General features: G+C 38.4%; 1 protein-coding gene across 1 annotated transcript in view; it reads right to left on the reverse strand.

Annotated features, from left to right (window-relative positions):
• The window catches only part of Top1 (DNA topoisomerase I), a 97,405-nt gene that overhangs the window by 34,552 nt on the left and 49,265 nt on the right, over positions 1-13,588 (reverse strand). The window contains exons 6-8 of the mRNA XM_036183793.1: positions 9,052-9,147; positions 6,208-6,283; positions 1,244-1,350 (exon numbers count right to left, since the gene is read on the reverse strand). Of these exons, the coding sequence (XP_036039686.1) occupies positions 1,244-1,350; positions 6,208-6,283; positions 9,052-9,147 (279 nt within the window). The remainder of the gene's footprint in view (positions 1-1,243; positions 1,351-6,207; positions 6,284-9,051; positions 9,148-13,588) is intronic.

Raw genomic sequence — 13,588 nt, forward strand, 5'->3', positions numbered from 1 at the left:
GTGAATCAATAGCTGAGGAGGCCCCATGGAACTGGACCAGGCCCTCTGAATAAGTGAGACAGTTGATGAGCTTGAACTGTTTAGAAGGCCCCTAGGCAGTGGGACCCAGACCTGTCCTTGGTACATGAGCTGGCTTTTTGGAACCTATAGCCTATACTGAGACACTTTGCTCAGCCTCGGTGCAGGAAGGAGGGGACTGGACCTGCCTCAACTGAATCTACCAGGCTGGGCTGACTCCCCAGGGGAGAACTTGCCTTGGAGGAGGGAGGACAAGGGAATCCATGGCTAATATGTAAAATTAAATTAATTATAAAATTAAAATATTTATTTTAAAAAATCTTGCAGGTATGTTTGTGGGGAGATAGCTATGTGATCACATGTGTGTACATTTGTGAGACTTTACAGGAAGTAATGTCAAGTGTCTTCCTCATCACTGCCTACCTTATTTTTTAAACAGGCTCTCTACCTAAACACGGAGTTCTTAAATCCAGCTAGGCTGGGTGGCCTGCAAGGGCCAAAAATTTGCCCACCTTTGCCTCCTCAACACTGGGATTATAGAAGTGTCCTGCCGTGCTCTGCTTTTTACAAGGGTGCTGGGGATCTGAATGCAGGTCCTCAAGCAATTTACCAACTGGTCTATTACCCAAGCCTAAAAATTTTAATTTTTGATGTGTTAAATTACTAACTTCATTATATCTCTGGTTATATTTTGCTTAAAAAGATCTTCACATTTCTACAATCACACAGACATATGCCAAGGTTTTCTTGAGGAGGTTTCCTAATAGGAAGTTTTCCAAACATGATTTATCACAGTAAATGCATTTCTAATAGTAATAATGATCTGAGTAAGAAAGACACAAAAAAGAATGCTGATAATTCTCAGCATAGACAGATAGGTAGGTTTAGCCTAATTTAACATTATAGAGGGTATACATGCACTGAGATATTACACCTCTAATAGCTCTAGTTTGTAAGGAATGAATACATTTGTGCCTTCCTCCTGTGCTGAACACCTTTCTATACATAGGATACTTCTACAGCCCATTCTATTAAACTGTTTTGAGATCCACTAGGTTTAAAGCTAGGAAATTACTTCATCTGGACCCAAAAGCTTATTTTAGCTATTGTTCTAGAGATATTTTTAAAAGTATTTCGCCCTCAGATATCACGAAATTAACCTTGCTTAGTTAGGCTGCACAATCAAAAAGAGCGCTGACATCTTAACTTAGTGCTGAAATGTTACCATTTCCACTTCTGCTCCTCTTCCTTTTTCGGCTTCTTTTTCTTGTTATCTGACTCAGCAACTTTTTTATCTTTATCTTTATTCTTGGGTTTTTTCAATTTGCCATCCTACAAAGAAACAGAAAGCATTTAAGCCAGGACTAATTACACATCTGGAGGCCTATAAAGAAAAAATACTGGAATTGGCTGGGTGGTGGTGCACAACTTTAATCCCAGCATTTGGGAGGCAGAGGCAGGCAGATCTCTGAGGTTGAGGCCAGTCTAGACTATAGTTCCAGGACAGCCAGAGCTACACACAGAATCCTATCTCAGGGGGGAAAATGCTAGAACTAGAAAACCTTATATCTAACCCCGCCCCCACAGATAAAAATGTATTTCCCCCACTCCCTCTGGCAAATGATTACTCAGGAATATCACAAGAGGAAAGCCTGATAAACTATTCCAACAATAATCCCAGGTGTTTTCCTTATTTATTTTAAAAACCTACTCATCTTTAATCTCTTCAAATCTAACAAAGTACAGGAAAGCTATGCAATAAAAATTTAGTATTCTGCTGACCAGTGGTAGTGCATGCCTTCAATCCTAGCACTTAGGAGGCAGAGGTAGGCAGATCTCTGTGAGTTCAAGGCCAGCCTGGTCTACAGAGGGAGTGCCAAGACAGGTAAGAAAGACTACACAGAAAATCTGTCTCAAAAAACACCAAAAAATAAATTCATAAAATTTAGTATTCTATTTAAGGGAATTCTGTGACTCAGTTACTGCTGCTCATACACATAAAGACCAAGTACTCTCAACTGTGAACTGCTCACAGTGGCACAATAAAAGAATATCAGTCAGGCATGGTGGTGAATACCTGTTGATCCTAGCCCTAAGCCTCACTTGGATCTACATTTTCAATATCATATAAGACTTTACTTGGTAAGTATTATATAGCAATGAAAGACGATTTATGGGATGGTCCAGCTAGAAACCATTTGGTTTGCTCTCTCCCAACTATTATCAAGGTAGTTCTGAAATCAGTTTGCCATTTTAAGATTATGTAGCTATTGCTGAGCATAATGAGACCCTACTTTATTTTAAAACAAACAACAAAATCAAAACAAGCAAGCAAACAAAAACCAGAGAGACTAATGGAGATGGCTAGAGAACATCCTATAACTCCATAAAAGGATGTCAATCAAAGTAGGAATAAATTTAGGTCTCTAAGCAGATGATTTTGAAGACAAAAGCAAATGCTATAGTATTTCATTATAAGTTGGTATGAGGAATACAAGTGTGTAGAAGTAGAAGAACAGCATCAAAATAGCCTGTTAGTGGAGAGTGGGCTCATATCTAAAAACCCCTGCAGTCAAGAGACTGAGGTAGAAAGACTGACAGGAGTTCAAGGCCCAGCCTGGGTGGCAGAATGAGACTCCACCTTAAAAATACAAAATAGCCTGGGGGTGGGTGTAGCATACACTTTTAATCTTAGTATTCAGGAAACAGCAGCAGAGGGATCTCTTTGAGTTTGAGGTCAACCTAGTCTACACAGAGAGCTCCAGATCAGCCAGAACTACAAAGTGAGACCCTGTCTCAATAACACAAACAAAAATAGGGGCAGGAAAGGTGGCTCAACATTTAAGAGCACTGGCTCCTCTTGCAGAGGATATTGGATTCAGTTCACAGCACACATAGTAATTCACAATTATCTGAAACTCCAGTTCCAGGGCTTTGATCTTTTCTAAGCTCCACAGGCACCGTGGTACACAAGCATACATGTAAGCAAACTCTCATACACATAAAATTTAAAAATCTATTAAAAACAAATAGTGTGTGTTCTGTGTGGGGTGGGGGGGGGTGTTAAGAGTGATAGCCCACATGTTAAAAGTAATTACTGTTCTTGCTGAGGACTGGGTTTGGTTCCCAGAACCCTACAGTGGCTTATAACCAACTAATTTCAATTCCAAGGGATCTGATGCCCTCTACTGGTTTCTATGAGCACATGCATATGGTGAATATACATTTTCGTGGGAAAAATACACAGAAAATAAAAATAAATCTGTAAACAAAAAATGTACCATATGTTTTGATGATTATTCTTCATTGTGAACTTGACAGGATTTGGGATCACAGAAACACTGCTCTGGACCATTGTGGTATAAGTGGGTTTTGCCAGAAATGTTTGACTGAAGATGGAAGACCCACTCTGAATGTGGGTCCACTATCTTAGGGTCTGGGGTACTAGACTGAATGGGTGGAGGGGGAGAAAAATTGAGTAGAATAAGACCAATTCAACTCTCTGTTCCCTGAGTGCAGATACAATGTGACCATCTACCTTATATCCCCCTACCAACATGTATGCCCTGAAATGATGGATTATACTCTCAAAACACTTTTCTCTGTAAGTTGATTTTGTTAAAAAATTTGTCACAACAATAGTAATACAAAAATTTGTAAAGAAGTGGGGCTGTTGCTCTATCCAGCCAGGTGGTTTGTAGAACTTTTGAATTGGTTTATCTCAACACTTAAAAGTCCAGACTCTTCTGAGATTCACCTAATTCTGAGTCCCCATGAAATCAAAAATAAATTACACACATTCAATATACAGGGGCACAGAGTAAACATTTCCATTTCAAAACAGGAAAACGGGACAGAGCAAGGAAAGATCAAATCAAAGCAAGATTGAAATATGGAAAGCAAACACTAAATAAATCCTCTATAACTCCATGTCTATCATCTGGGGCCTTTGGTATACTACGTTAAAAATCTATACTGATTATCTAAATGAGAGTAGAGTGGCTGGATACTCTAACAGCTACTCAACATTACACTATCAATTCCATACACTGGTTCTCACTAACTTGAACTTCTTTCTATTAAGCAGACACTAATGATCTGAAAAGCTATAACCTAACTGCAGGACCTGGTTTTATCTCTCTCTCTCTCTCTCTCTCTCTCTCTCTTTTTTTAAGATTTATTTATTTATTATGCATGTGTCCTGGCAGGCCAGAAGAGGGCACCAGATCTCATTACAGATGGTTGTAAGCCACCATGAAGTTGCTGGGAATTGAACTCAGGACCTCTGGAAGAGCAGTTGGTGCTCTTAACCACTGAGCCATCTCTCCAGCCCCCTGGTTATCTCTTTAGCTCACTATACCCATGATTTTTTTTTTTTTCCTACTGTGTAGTTTGTTGCCTCTCCTGGATCTAGCTCTGTAGACCAGGCTGGCCTCGAACACAGAGATCTACCTGGCTCTGCCTCCTGGAGTGCTGGGATTAAAGGCGTGTACCATTGCCTTTTAGACATGATTTCACTGAAGACCTTTCTTCTCCTTCTTGTGAAGTGCAAGGACCACCACACTCTCACAAAGGAGGCAAAATAACAAGATAGCTAGTGTGTTGGCTCTAGACACACAATGTATGAGAACACCTTCTGGTTATACAATTCAATAAATATACAACCTCTAACAAATGATCAACCTCTCTAAACCTCAACTTTACACATCTACCAATAAGGATGGAGATATTCATCTCTTGTGGTTACTACAAGAATTAAAAGACACATATGTAGACAGCTGTCTGGAATGAAATAAATATCTATTACATTTAAATATGCATATCAAGTTCTTAATAATGTGTAAGTGGCATTTTTAATTGTTAGTTTGCAGCTCAGGCTAAACTTTGATCTCATAATCCCTCTACCTCAGTTCTCCAAGTGCTGAGATTGCAAGTTTGCAATTACCATAACTGATCAAATAATTTTCCCCCCACTTCAAGACAAGGTCTCACTATGTACCCCTGGGTAGCCTCAAACTCACAGATCCTCCTGTCTCTGCCTCCTGAGTGCTGGGATTAAAGGTGTGTGCCACCACATCCAGCCTTAAATTACATCCTTAAAAACTCCTGCCCCACTATCAGTATATTGCTAGTACTTTAAGTTATCCACTTTTAGGCCTATTTAGTCCATAGCATTGACTAACCACCAAAGGAACATAAAAGTTAAAAATTCTACTCAAAAGACTAATAAGTTTAAGAGCCTTAGGAATTGCTGACAACTTTTAAAAAGTTCCTAGCTAACAACGTTTTAGTACAAAAAAAATCAAAAATACAAAAAAAAAAAAAGGAATTATATTATTCTATTTAAAATACTATATCACAAGCACCAAATAAAATCCTTAGAAAAGCACTTAAGCTAAACTAAGATTTTTAAGGACAATTATAAGCCAGTAGAAGAAGGGATGATGATAATGTATATTCCAGACAGAGGAACAGCATGTACTATACACAGAGCTCTGAAGCACAGATTTTGGTATGAAAAACAAACAGGCAGCCAATATGGCCAGAGCAAGGTGAGCTCGGGAAGAACAAAATAAAGCAGGCACAAGATACAGAGGCCAGATTGAGGAGTGGTGCTCAAGACCATACTATGTCCAATAGGGTATTCATTAAAGGACTTTTAATTAGGACAGTTACTTAAAGTAAGGGAAGAGCATACTTTATTAGATATAAGTTTATTTGAATCTTCAGAGTTATAAGCCAAAATGTTTCTTATGAACATTTTTCTGTATACCTGCAGGTGGCCGAGTTCCTCTAAAGTATCAATTAACAACATAAGCTATGATTAGACAAAGAGTAAACTCAATGGTGGCTGAGGATAACTTAAAGATACTCTAGGGTCACTTCAAGATACTCAGTGCCACAGCCACAAAAGGCTAGTAAAACTTTTCTCCACTATTACTATTAGAACAAATCAATACATTCCCAAAACTCATTTGGCCTCAAGAGTTGTTTTAGGAACAATGAGATGGCTCAGCAGTTAAAGGCCTGATAACCTGAGTTCGATTTTCAGGAGAACCAAATTCCCAAAGCTATCTCCTGATTTCCATGTGTGCACTATGATGTGCATGCACATACACAAAATTTTTTAAAAATTCATGTTTTTAAGGCTGTTTCATAAAATCTTAAACCTCAAAAACCTTTACTAACCTCTTCTTCTTCTAGTTTTCTTTTCTTCTCCTTCTTGATATCTTCTGTCTTAATTTTCTTAGGTTTATAATCAGCACTAGAAAGGGGAACATGAATAGGCAGTTAATGCAACTATGATTTAGGAGTTCTCACCTACAGGATTAGGCTTTCCCAACTCTTGAAAGTTTCCACGGCAGGTGTGTCTTGATTGGGCATTCTACAGTAACCGAAGTGTAACAAGGAAAGACCAGACTAAGAACTGGAGAGATGCTCAGCTACTAAGAGTGCTACTAAGATGCTCTTTCAGAGGATCTAGGCTTAATTTCCAGCACTGACATGGGACGGCTCATAATTGTCTATAACTCCAGTTCCAGGGGATCTAATACCCTTCTTTAAGCCTCTGTGGGCACCAGCCATGCATGTGGTACACAAACAAATGTTCAAGTTCATAGACATAAAATGGAAAAATAAAGCTAACAGAAAGACAGACAGAAACAGACTAGAGACCAATAGATGTAACTCTATAAAGAGTTGCCTGATGTGGATGCTGGGAACCAAACTTGGGTCCTCCAGAAGAGCAACCACTAAGCCATTGCTGTAGCCAATATATTTGATTTTTAATTGTTGGATGCACATATGACTGAGTGTTCATATTCATGTGGAGGCTGATGGACATCCTCTGCTGTACTCCTAAGGAACATTCTCAATGTCCTTTGAGACATGGTTTTTCAGGAGTCTGGAGTTCACCAATTAAGATAGACTGAAGGGAGTCTTAAGAATTCTCCTGTCTCTGCCTTCCCAGTCCCAGGATTAATTATATGCATGCTCTACCACACCTGGAATTTATATGTGGGCTCTGGATCAAATTCAGATCCTCATGCTTGCAAGGTAAGCACTTCATCAACTGTGCTACAGCCTAAACCTTTCTATCAAAAATCTTTTGATTATCCATATAGCATAATAAGGTACATAACTCAAAACTAATAAATGTATTATCACTGGTTGAATCTAGGAAAGTCTTGAATAACAAGAACAATTTCATTATCTTTGTACTGAAGGGTCCTTTATATATCAAAAGGCATAGATTCTAGAAAAAGAAAAGAAAAATTGAGGTAGAATGGGGTAAGAAAGAGTCTCATACAGCCCAAGCTAGACTCGAATTCACTATATATTCATTATGACTGAGTTTCTGATCCTCTTGTCTCTACATCCCAAATGCTAGTATTACAGGCATACACTACCACATCCAGTTTTATGCAGTCCTAGAACCAATCTATGGCTTTCTGTGTGGTAGGCAAGTACTCTACCAATTGAGCTATATCCCTAACCCAATTTTCTTAATTTACTTGTGGTGTAAAACTGATGATGAACTCTAAGATACTAAAATAAATATTCATTAACTTTGTATTATTGAAATGTTTATACTAAATATGAATATCTTTTAATAAGAAAAAACTTACACATAACTGACATAAATTAATTTGTTTAGCAAACCCAATTTTCATAAATCAAAACGCCTATTAATCACAAAATGTCAATGTAATTTGAGGTGATTTTTTTGTTGTTTTTTATTTTTAGAAATTTTATTTTTAGGATTTCTCTGTACAGTTTTGATGCCTGTCCTGGATCTCACTCTGTAGCCCAGGCTGGCCTTGAACTCATAGGGATCCGCCTGGCTCTACCTCCCAAGTGCTGGGATTAAAGGTGTGAACCACTACTGCTCGACCAATTAATGTAATTTTTGTTCATTAGAGATACATATGTATTCTTTAAACAGTCTTCTTTAAAAAATTTGAGTATTCTCTCTTCTAACTCACTTTTTAAACTTTATAATCACACATACATGCACCACACACACACACACGCACACACGCACACACGCACACACGCGCTCACTCACAAATAAATAGAAATACCACACACCAAAATTGACCAGACCCAAAACTCAATCAAAGTCTATACTTAGAATGAGCATTCAGAATGGAAGTTCTGGAGCTTCATAATCAATTTTACATTTTCAGTACTGAATATATTTTATGCATTATCAAGCACCAAAAACAAACAAAAAAATCCATGACAAATGAGAAATAGAAAAACAATTAGCTTTGAACACTTTTATAACTCATTTCCATCACCTGCATTCAGTCTTTTGTCACTCCTTTCTATTTAGCCTTTCCTATTCCCTTTCTTTGCTGTATACAGTATTGACATTTACAACTGTTTACATATATACAGAGATTTCATAAGAGATTGTGGTTTTTTTTCTTCTTTCTGAAATTATGTGGGGTGCCGGTGGCACACGCCTTTAATCCCAGCACTTGGGCGGCAGAGACAGATGGATCTCTGTGAGTTCGAGGCCAGCCTGATCTACAAAGCGAAATCCAGGACAGCCAGGGCTACACAGAGAAACCCTGTCTTGAAAAACAAAAACAAAAGAACAAAAAAAAGCCGGGCAGTGGTGCACGCCTTTAATCCCAGCACTTGGGAGGCAGAGACAGGTCAATCTCTTGAGTTTGAGGCCAGCCTGGTCTACAAAGTGAGTTCCAGGACAGGCTCTAAAAGCTACAGAGAAACCCTGTCTCAAAAAACTAAAAAGAAAAAAGAAATTATGTGATCATGCTTAGTATTAAACATATTAAGGCCATCCATATTCTGGCATAAATTTTAACCTCATTTCTCTTTAGAGCTGAGTAGTGTATTCTGTTATACACACACACAGGAAATTTTCAATATCCATTCATCTGTTGATGAACATGGCTGACTCCAATTTTTTTGCCATAGTTAATAAGGCAGCAACAAGCATTCTTTTAAAACTGAAATTTGATTAAATGTTCTTCTTCAGTCAAACAGGAAGAAATAACATACTCATCCTCATCTCGAGGTCTCTTCAGTGGCTTTATGTCTTCTTTTGGAGGAACAAAATAGCCATCATCTTCAGGTTCATCTTTAATTCGTGGTGGACTAAAGAGAGAAAAAATAAATAAAAACGAAACAGCTAGTTATTGATTCTTGTTACTAGAATGTCTACATCATATTAATAACACAAAGTAGATGTCCTGGCTACTTTTATGTCAAACTGACACAAGCTAGAGTCTCCTTTTAAAGGAATAAAGACACCTCAATTGAGAAAATGCCTCCCTAAGATTCAGTTAGAGGGCATTTTTTTAATTAGTGACTGATGTGGGATGGCCCAGCCCATTGTGGGTGATGATATATTGGGTCCTACGTTCTATAAGAAAACGAGTTCAACAAGCCATAGGGAGAGCAAGCCAATAGCAGTACTCCTCCATGGTCTCTGCATCAGCTCCTGCCTCCAGGTTCCTGCCCAGTTAGAGTCCCCATCCTGACTTCCTTCAGTGAGGTGGAAGCATAAGCCAAATAAACCTTTTCCTCCTAAAGTTGCATTTAGTCATGGTGTTTCATTACAGCAATAGTAACCCTAACCAAGACAGTAGGCATATTTCACTTACCAAGGAAAGACTAATGTGCACATGTATTTTCTATAATCACTTTTGTATTCCATTACAAGCTTATAAAAACCTTACTTAGGTTAATACTGTCTTCATTTTACAGGTAAAAGGAGTCTTCATTTTACAGGTAAATGGATAACGTCCAGATTCAGGATAAGGGACCTTACTCCAAATTAAGCATTTTTTTTTCTCACTAAAGTTTAGCTGACTTTGTCAGTAGGGCTCAAATCAGAGGAATAAATTTAAATTGTTTTCTTAACTTACATGATGGATCTACTGTGATTATGACCCATGTCCCACAAATGACCCTGTTTTAACAATCCAAAATTAAATAAAGCCTCTACAAGGAAAGAAATAAAACCTGACTGCCTGAGCATGGTATGCTAAAATGGTGATGTGGCAATGACATACGTATTTTCTTCAGTAGCACAGAAAAATGACCAGTCACACAAAATTACAACAAAAAGCTAGGTGTTAAACAAGTACCAGAATAAAATAAAATTATTCACATTAAGTCAAACCTTCCACTGTTTCAACTTGCTGGTTAGGTTTTGTTATTTCACACAAAACATGTCTAAATCTTTTGCTAAGACTCTGCTCTGAAAATAAAGATGACACAGATTTTAGGATAGTAAATCAGAAATCAGTGGTTAAGAGCACATACTGCTCTTTCAAAGGATCTTTAAGTTTGATTCGAAACACTTATATATCTGGTGACTCACAACTGCCCCCAACTAGAGCTATAGGGCAAACAACACCCTTGTCTGGTCTCTACAGGGACAACCATGCATGGCATATGTGCATGCATTCACACCTACAATCTTTAAGCAGTATTAGAGAAATGGATCATCAGTTAAAAGCACTGGCTATTCTTCTAGAGTACCCAGGCTCAATCCCTAACATGTCAGCACGTATCTCCAGTTCCAGAGGATCTGATGTCCTCATTTGGACTCTGTGAGCAGCAGTCATGTACGCAGTCAAAATACCCATACACTTAAAATGAAAGTAAATCCTAATGAAATAACAGGTAACAGCTGAGCATCGAGCTAGAGAGATAGCCCAGTGGTTAGGAACACTGGCAGTTCTAGGGGTCCTGAGTTCAATTCCCAGGAGCCATATAGTAGCTCACAGCCATCTATAAAGAGATCTGATGCCCTCTTCTGGTATGTAGGTGTGCATGCAGACAGAGCACCATTTACATGTACTAAATAAATCTTTAAAAAAATTTTTAAAAGACATGAAAATTGGCGTTGGGGATTTAGCTTAGTGGTAGAGCGCTCGCCTAGCAAGTGCAATAGGGTTCAGTCCTCAGCTCAGAGGGGAGTGGGGAGGCTGAGCTTGGTAGCCCATGCCTTTAAACCTAACACTCAGTAGGCAGAGGCAGGTGAATCTCTGAATTGGAGGCTAGCTTTGTCTACAGAGTGAATTCCAGGACAGCCAGGGCTACATAGTGAGAACCTGTCTTGAACCCTGCTTCACACTCCACCCCCAGAACACACACGAACAACACACACACACACACACACACACACACACACACACACACACCAACAGATAAATTTCCAGACGTGTATCTTACCAAAATTAAATGAAGAGGTTACAAACAAGCTAAACAGATCTATAACAAGAAAGAGACTGAAGCAGGAAAGAGTGGCCCAATAAACTGCCCAAGATTAGATGAATTCTGCTGTGGGATGTTCTGAGTGCTGGGTATGTGTTCCTCTGATTGGTTGATAAATAAAAGGCTGACTGGCCAGTAGCCAGGCAAGAAGTATAGGCGGAGTAAACAGACATGGAGAATTCTGAGAACAGGAAGGCTGAGTCGGGAGACACCAGCCCACCGTCAGGGGGGCAGCATGGAATGGCACACAGGTAAAGCCATGGAAAACGTGGCGATATATAGATGAACAAAAATGGGCTGAGTAGTGCAAGAGCTAGTCAGTAGTAAGCCTAAACCAATGGCCTAGCAGTTTTAATTAATATGTTTCTATGTGTTTACTTGGGTCTGAGCGGACACAAAAAACTTCAGCTACACAAGTAACTGCCAAATTCTACCAGATCTTTGAAGATATTAATACCAATACTCTTCAAACTGATCAGAAAAGAGAAAGCAAACACTTGCTAAACATTACCAAATATAAAACCCAATTAAGGAAATAAATTATAAACCAATTTCCCTGATGAACATAAACGAAAAATTCTCAAAGATTTGCAAACCAAATTTAAGAACGCACTTAAGATGATACATGACAAATGGAAGAATGATTCAACACCTACAAGTCAATAAATGCAGTTACAGCATACATATATATACACAAACACACACACTTAAAGCCGATATTACACTAAATGGGGAAAAATTGAAAACATTTCCACTCTCTCTAAGGGGTCCACCCTCTCTACAGCTTAGATCAGTAAGGCAAGATAAAGAAACAAAAGGGATACAAATAGGAAAGGGAGAAGTCAAAGCATGCTATCTGCAGACAATATGAGCACTAATTAAAAGACACACCAGGAAACTCTTTGATCTGATAAATACTGTCAAAAATAACGCACAAAAAATGAGAAGTTTTCTTATATACTAATAATTAACTTTCCAAGAAGTAAATTGGAGGAGGGGAGTTGCTATTCTAGTAATAGATTAAAAACAAGCAAGCAGGCCAGGTGATGATGGTGCAAGCCTTTAATCAGCACTGGGGGGAGGGGGGGAGACAGAGGCAGATGGATCTGTGAGTTCAAAGCCAGCCTGGTCTACAGAGTGAGTTCCAGGACAGACAGGGCTACACAGAGAAACCCTGTCTCAAAAAAACCAAAACCAAATAAAACAAAACAAAACACAATTAAGGTCATCAAGATGTATCAATGGATGAAGATGCTTTGCTTCCAATCCTGATAATGACTTCATTATCACCTGGGACCCACATGGTGGAAAGAGAATTGATTCTTAGAACCTATGCTTTGACTCCACATGTTTGTGTTTTGTATCGTATGCTTGTACACACACACAAAACCACACAAATAGATAAATGTAATAAAAATAAAAACAAAGTTCACCAGGTACGGTGGTACCCATCTTTAATCCCAGTTCTCAAGAGCAAGAGACAGGAGACCTCTGTGAACTCTATGCTAACTTGGCCTACATAGCAAGTCCCAGGCCAGCAAGGGCTACACTAGTAGAAATAAACCTAAACAAAGGCCAAGAAAAAAAGACTTGTACAATGAACATTAAGACTCTCTGAATAGACTTAAGACAACATTAGAAAATGCAAAGACTATCCATGATTGCACATTGGTAAAATTAGTACTGTGAACCAAACTACATTACTAAGTTATCTACAGATTCAATGTGATCGCCATCAAAATTCACAGAACAAGGGAGAAAAAAAAAAACCCAAAATATATATGTTAATGCAAAAGGTCCCATACAGACAAAGCAATCCTAAGCAGAAAGAACAACACTGGAGGCATAGCATAGTACCTGATCTCAAACTCTATTACAGACCATGGTAACAAAAATAGCATAAAACAAGCATGTAGACCAATGGAATAAAAGAAGATCCAACAAACCCACAAAGCTACAGCCACCTAATTTTCATCAAAGGCATCAAAAGCATTTGGAGAAAAGAAAGTCTCTTCAGCAAATGGTGCTACCAAATTAGATTCTTATCTACTATCCTGCACAAAAATTAATTCAAAACAGATTAAAGGCCTTAATGTAGTATCTGAAATTCTAAAACTGTCTGAGGGAAACACTTCCAAAATAGAGATAGAAATGAGCAACAACTCTCTGGAAAGATTCCCCAGAGTTTATGAAGTAATTGTCAAGAACAGTCAACTAGAGTCACACAAGATTAAAAAGCACCTGTATACAAAGGAAACAGTTATCAGAGAAGTGACAGTTTATAATAGGAGCATTTGCCAAAATGTATCTG

Source organism: Onychomys torridus, chromosome 4, assembly GCF_903995425.1.
Source record: "Onychomys torridus chromosome 4, mOncTor1.1, whole genome shotgun sequence".
Lineage (NCBI taxonomy): Eukaryota > Metazoa > Chordata > Mammalia > Rodentia > Cricetidae > Onychomys > Onychomys torridus.